At 42.4% G+C, this 6,912-nt stretch overlaps 1 protein-coding gene across 1 annotated transcript; it reads right to left on the reverse strand.

Moving 5' to 3' along the window:
* Positions 1-455: 455 nt before the first annotated feature.
* On the reverse strand, positions 456-6,426 carry LOC132372228 (M1-specific T cell receptor beta chain-like). Its single transcript, XM_059934390.1, has 4 exons — positions 6,378-6,426; positions 5,945-6,244; positions 4,768-4,822; positions 456-765 (listed from the first exon to the last, which is right to left on the reverse strand). Exons 1-4 carry the CDS (start codon positions 6,424-6,426, stop codon positions 456-458), a joined length of 714 nt encoding a protein of 237 aa, XP_059790373.1.
* Positions 6,427-6,912: the final 486 nt, after the last annotated feature.

Here is a 6,912-nt window from a genome sequence, read left to right on the forward strand (position 1 = left end):
TGGCCTCCTAATGATTCTGTTTATCTTGAGGGCCTAGGATGGTGACAAGACAGTGCAAGACAATTTTCTTGGAGAGACAAATGCCAGAGTTTATTATAAAAATACACAGTGCATTATAGAAGCATTTTGAGATCTGCCTATAGGATTATGTGTTGATTTATCTAAGAAGATATGATTAACATATGGCAGAGTCAGAAGAAAAATCCAGGTTTTATAATTTTCAGCCCAGGGAACTTTCCAGGTTGGTTGGCCATTTATAGGACCAGCTCCATTCCCATATGGCTAGCTCTCTAACACACACCATACTTTCTCCACGCTCCGTACTCAGATATTTTCTCTCTCTCTCTACATACACATAGTCGCAGATGACTCAGTCAGAGAGGCTGTGGTTTTTCTCTCTCCACACCTCCTACCACGGGGCTCCATGCATTTGGTGGGGTGGGGAGTGGGAGCTGTTACAAAGGTTCTTGTTTGGGTCTCTGATCTCCGCCCAGCGCTGTGTCTCTGGCACCACAGAAGTAGAGGCTGCTGTCTGCAGGATGCACATTTGTCACCATCAGAGATGAAAATGTGAGGTTTGGGTGGCTGACGGGGTACTTGGCCTTGGTATAACCTTGTTCGTATGTGGCATCAGAGCCCTCATTAGAAGTGGCTATCAGCACGAGGCCCTGTTTTGGGAACTGATGATACCAAAACACAGTTGAGGCTTGAAAGTCCACTGAACGGCACTGGATGGTCACAGACGCTCCACTCTTACAGATAGCCCTGCTGGGATGTTGAGAGACGAGAGCACTGAGCCCAGAGCCTGCTGAGACAGAGGTCAAGGAGGTGAGAGGCCAGCAGGACAGACAGACATGACCACAGGCAGAAAAATCACAGCCACGCTCGCTCACCTTTCTCCCAGCTCCGAGAGAATCCTGTTTGTTTTGTGAAATCTTCCTATCCTAATCCCCCGTCTCTCCCGACTGGTGACTTCTCACCTTACCCTTTGCAGCTCCAGAGAGCAAGGATGTCCTCTCTCATTTTGATCAGTGTAAAAAACCCACAATCTCTGGCTGTCACTTCACTCATGCCAACACACACGCACACTTGCCCAAACTACTCAGATAATAAGGCCCGTACTGGGTCCCAGAAGCAGCAGAAACACCAGCATCTTCAGGACCCAGCCTCACACCACACGTCTCTGAAGAAAGGTAGGACCTTGCTCTTCAATCTTCCTTTTTCCACCCCTAGAAGGAGGGATGACTGTTTACGTAATCCTAAAGATGCTCAAATCTGCCTCCTGGTGGTCATCGTTGCCAATGATGCAGGACCCATCGCTCTTTCTGAATAGCAAAGAACCATACAAACATTGCTGGGAGGGGCCTCAGAGATGTTCTAACTCAACTCCCAATTTTATAGAACATAAATTGAGACCTAGATCATTGAAATGACTTCGGTTTCTTAGTCTTATATAAGGAAAGGGCTATATGTTTGTGTAGTAAATGACATTATAGTTAATTCTTTACTTCTGTAACATATCCTTAAAGTAACCAAGACAACTCACTAGAACTAGTGATTAACTATGTTAATCACTAGAACTATGGCTGAACATAAGAAATCCTAGACTAGAAGCTCAATGTTTCTTTACACTGATAAGGACACTTCCTCATCTTCTCAAAGAAGTATGTATTTCATGACTAGCTTTTGCCAGGCCCCTCATACTGATGGACTTAATACTAAACATATCTATTTATTACAGTCTGTATGTCTGTGTAAATCAACGTGGAGGCTATGAGGATAAGTTAAAGCTATTTCATCATGATACAGGTCGTAAGCTAAGCATTGGACAATGGAAATAGCTTATAGGAGATCTAGGGAATTATTTCTGTTTTGAACATGCTAGAATATGTTCTAAATGGCTCAGGCTTGGAAATGTATAGCAATTTCAAAGAGGTTAAAGATTTTTCTCCAAGGCAGTATACTTTCATTTTCATAACAACCTCCTAGTTGTGTTTTCACTTAATATTTAGTTCTTTTTAACTGGAATGGGTAACTAAAAAAAGGTGGAATTAGAATTTGATCCATCAAATTGTATTAGTACTATAGTGACATAGATTTTTATCATGGAAATGACTGCATACTATATATTACTATACACATAATACTGATATGTGTATTAAAGGCCATCTGACATGCCCTTGTGGTTGGTTTTATTTTTTTATGATTGGGGTAGATCACATTAGAATGGGATCATCTCCCATTATAACTGTACTTTTTCTGCTAAGAGCAGGTGAATGTGCCTTGTAATGGATTACTTCTGGCACAATATTATAACATATGGGATTAAGTGGCCGGAAGCTCCTGGGTCAGAAGACAATCTTTCTACTCCTTTTGACGACCACCAGCCATTAGGTATATACCTGCAGTGTTTTATATTACTGTATCAACTTAACCAAGGAGGAAATAAATTTCCCAGAATTTTCTTCGGGTTATAGTTCTTGATTAGAGTTGACCTCAAAAACAGTATTTGCAAATGAAGCAGCTGTCATTATGCTCTGAAGTCATCATTGGTCCAAGGCAGTGAGGAATAGGATCAGAAGTACCCATTTTTCATGCTATGGTAGCTACTCTTCAAAGATGGCACCAGATGAAGCACACCTCCCAGTATCCACATTCCTCTAAGTCCCTTCCTCTTGAATCTGGGCTTGCCTGAATGGAGGTGATGTTATGATTTTCCAAGCTGGGTCATAAGTAGCCTTGTAGATCCCACCTGGGTCTCTTGAATTCTCACTCTCGGGGAAGCCAGCCACTAGGTAATCATTTTCACTACCCTGAGGCCACCATGCTGTGAGGAAACTCACCTAACCACATTGAGGGGCTGTGTGTAGAAAGAGAGACATGCCAGGCTGGTCCACAGCTGTTCCAGTCACCTCAGGCGAGGGATCAGGCATGTGCGGAAAGAAGCCACCTTGGATGTGCAGGCAACTTGAGCCTTAAGGTGTCTCCAGCCTCTGGGACTATCTGACCGTGACTGCATGAGAGGCCCCAAGTGGGAACTGCCCAGCCGAGCCCGCTCAGCCCACAAATCATGAGAGATAATACATGTTTAAGTCACTATAGTTTGAAGTGGTTGTTATCATTGTTTTTCTAAGCTTTTAAAATGAGATATAAAGTACATATAATAGACTGCACAAATCTTGAGTGTACAACGTAGTGAACTTTCACAAATGAGTACATCCTATGGAAAAACCCGAATGAATTTTTTGGCCAACCCAATATATAACTACCACCCAAATCAAGATATAGGACATTTTCAGAACCCCAGAAGCCTCCCTCATGCTTCTCTCCAAGTAAATTAAAAATGCCCTCAACTGTAGCCACTATTTTAACTTTGTATAGTCTGTACTCTGGCTTCTTTTTTGTTTAACATTATGTGTATGAGATTCATCCATGATTGTGCAAATAATATTTGTGTTTTTGCTATATTTTATCCTATTACTAAGTGTAACTCTATTCATTGCATGGTTGATGGACAATTGGGTGTTTTCCAGCTTGAGGTCGTCACGAATAAAGCTGCTGGGATAGTATGTTTTTCTCACATATCCTTTTCTATTTCCTCAGAATTCTGGAATATTTCTTAAGTTTGTGTACAGTTAAATTGGTTTTCTGACTTGCCTAATTTACTACTGATTGCTTCCAGTATATTTAAATTCAGAAATTTGATTTTATTTTTCCATAAATTTTTCTTCCTGGGTGATAGATGCAATGGCTTCTTAAAACTTGCTAAGAAAGCATTTAGTGATACTTTATCTTTTTTGACTTTCATTTCATACAGTAACTCTTTTACAACTTGGTCATGGGAATGGGGGCTATTATGAAATTTCGCAGCTGAAGAGTTCTTTTTAGTACTAGGACCACTCTGAAAAAGTAAATGGTTCAATAGTTTTAGAGTAGACGTTTTAAAATCAAGTAAAGTCCATCTGCTTTGTTTCATAAATTCTTCCACTGACGGGAAGAAAACTGTATCCTTTCTGGTTATGCCCAAGATAAAGAAAAACAAGATTACCTATTTCTTTAAAAAAATTTTTTTTATTTTTAACATCTTTATTGGAGTATAATTGCTTTACAATGGTGTGTTAGTTTCTGCTGTATAACAAAGTGAATCAGCTATATGTATACATATATCCCCATACCCCTCCCTCTTGTGTCTCCCTCCCACCCTCCCTATCCCACCCCTCTAGGTGGTCACAAAGCACCAAGCTGATCTCCCTGTTCTATGCGGCTGCTTCCCAGTACTATCTATTTTACATTTAAGATTATCTGTCTCTTACTGTCCTCCCTTTAATTTCCTTTCTCTCATTGGACAGATAGCCTCACCCTTTCCCAGGATTTCTGGAGCATGGCTTCTACACAGGGAGCAGAGAACTCGAGGGGCTGTGTCTCCTACTGGTCTATGACTGCATCAGCTAGCTCAGGAGAGGACTGGTTTGGAGGCATCTGTGAGCATGGTCTGGACAAGGTAAAGGATCTTAGATCCATCCATTCCCCACTATCTCCTTACTATTTCAGAGAACACTAGCTGCAGTGAGGGCTTGGAGTTCTCATCATGTCACATTTTAGTGTTTTAAATCCTATTCAAGGGGTTAGTATCTCTTTTCCACCTCTGTTTCTCAGTATTTTGGTCCTAGTGTGAATATGTGGGAGAATATATGGGAGAAGAAAGCCAAAGTTAACACAAAATTCAAGAAGGAACCCAAATAAAATGCCTGGAGCCAAGGCTTGTACGTAATGGTCAGGGACTCCCCACATGTTCCCCAAAATTGCTTGTCCCAAGAGACACAGGGTCACACCGAAGAGACTGGGACTCTTAAATTCTTCCAAGAATGATTTAAAAATATGTTTAATACAGCATTTTTAGCTGTATGCAGTGGGACAGTTAGTCTGAATAATATGGACTGTCAATCTTTTCTAGAAACAGAACTATGTGATTAAATAAATATTCGTGACAAAATGAAGTCCCAAGAATTAACACACTTGCCTCCTAATTTGATAGATTGGTGGCAGACCACAAAAGGAGAAAATATACACAAAACGTAAAGACCATTTGCAAAATAATACTGACCACCTGTCTGCTTATTAGTCATGCAAACATTTCTCTGAAGCCTGACCCTCTCTTCTAAGTGCCAAGCCTACATTTACAAGAGCCTGGTAGGTATTTCTATGCACACATCCAAGGAAGGCCCACTAGAACTAGAAGCCCAATTTTGCTTAATAATTTTGCTCCACCCATTTTTCCAAATTTTCTCCTATTGCCATATTCCGGGGAGGGGGTGGTGATCATCTTTTCCCTATTTTATCTCATGATTTTCTCCTGCCGTAGTTCCCTAAGCCTGTATCATTACGCTGGCATTTGTCCATCTGGTGAAATCCTACTCACATTCGAGTTTCATCTCACATTTCGCCTTTTCTTTGAAGCCCTTCCTGATGTCAACAGACAGAACTGACCGTGTTATTTCCTGCACTCCACTAATACCTCTGATGAAAGCACACATTCTATGATACTTGATTACAGTATGTTTCTACACATTTCTCTCCCCACTAGACTTTTATTGTCTTTCTGAAGGAAGGGACCATTTTCTGTTCATTTTTTGTTTTCCAGTATTTGGTTAAAAAAAAAAAAAAAAAAAAAAGCTGGGCTGTGAAATTACCCTCTCCTCTCTCTCTGATGTAGGTAGATATAGATAAATAGGTTTATGTAATTTTAAAAGTCAACTTAGTGGATCGCTGAATTGTGACGGTGCCATTCCACAACATGTGCTGTTGCAGCAGCTGCTGTGTCTGCCTGGTTGAGGAGGAAGAAAGGGGGCTGACCAGGGTACTAAAAACAGAAAAGCCCCGCCACCTGGTGGGGAAGCAGGGCTTGGGCCGCATTTATGTGCAGAGAGGAGGTGACTTTGCTTCACTGTGTCTATATTAGCGGCACAGAGATAGAGAGCCGTCTGGTTCTTTTGTGTCGATGTCAAGGTGAGAGGAAAGAGTGACTTCTTCTCCCGGGAGGCACTGTATCCTTCAGCTATGTCTCCTTTCTGAACATCCTTTACAGTTTGAGAGTAGTAGATCAGTCTCAGCCCTTGTCTTGGGTCCTGTCGGTACCAGTACATGACGTCGTAATCAAAATCCTGTTCACATTTCAGGGTCACATCTCGTCCTTCCACTTTGAACAGGTATTTTGGGGTCTGAGTGACCCCGCCATCCACAGTGCCTATGGAAGAAAGGGAGTGGCTCTGGAAACACGGCCCAAGAGGGCGTCTAATGCTGCTGCCATGAGAGAAAGGCTTAGCTCTGGAGCTCAGCCCCTTTGGGACAGGAACTTGCTTCCTGAACCCAGGACTCACCTGCTCCGAGGAGACAAAGGGCCACACAGCAGATCACCTGGTTGCCCATAGTGGGAAGGGGGTCTCCTTGTAGCTCTGAGCACAGACAAATGAGGAAAGAAACTTAGCTCTGGGGCTCCCTCAGGCTTAATGGGTGGAATCTGTCATAAGGCCAGAAAAGATAGTTGGATAGAATCCTGGAGATATTCAAGACAGGCTCCCTAATTTTGCAGATGAGGAGATTAAGAACAGAGATCTGAATCACTTGCCCCCCCCTTGTGCCTCCCTCCCCAGAACTCTGCATTTTGTCTGGTCTGGGTGGGTGGTACCACCACATTTCCAGGCCAGAGCCTGGAAATGATTGGCCCACGGGTTTTCACCTTCCTGGTTATGGTAACGTATGCTTACTATGGGAGCATAGTAGGTGCTCTGGTCACACAAGCATGCAGAGTTTATTTTTAATCCCCTCGCTGCCATAGTTACTGCTCCAGATCTGTAGCAGAGGAGGAACAGAGCTACCACCAGGTTGAAACTGCCTCCCTTACTCTTTAGCCTA

Source organism: Balaenoptera ricei, chromosome 9, assembly GCF_028023285.1.
Source record: "Balaenoptera ricei isolate mBalRic1 chromosome 9, mBalRic1.hap2, whole genome shotgun sequence".
NCBI lineage: Eukaryota > Metazoa > Chordata > Mammalia > Artiodactyla > Balaenopteridae > Balaenoptera > Balaenoptera ricei.

Excerpts from the sequence above, each read along its gene's own strand:
- LOC132372228 (XM_059934390.1), bottom strand. The coding sequence starts at position 6,426 with ATGGGCAACCAGGTGATCTGCTGTGTGGCCCTTTGTCTCCTCGGAGCA. Across the intron at positions 6,245-6,377 it reads CCTTTGTCTCCTCGGAGCAG|GCACTGTGGATGGCGGGGTC; the intron begins GTGAGTCCTGGG and ends TTTCTTCCATAG. Across the intron at positions 4,823-5,944 it reads TGCCGCTAATATAGACACAG|GTGTCTCTTGGGACAAGCAA; the intron begins TGAAGCAAAGTC and ends CGGTGTGACCCT.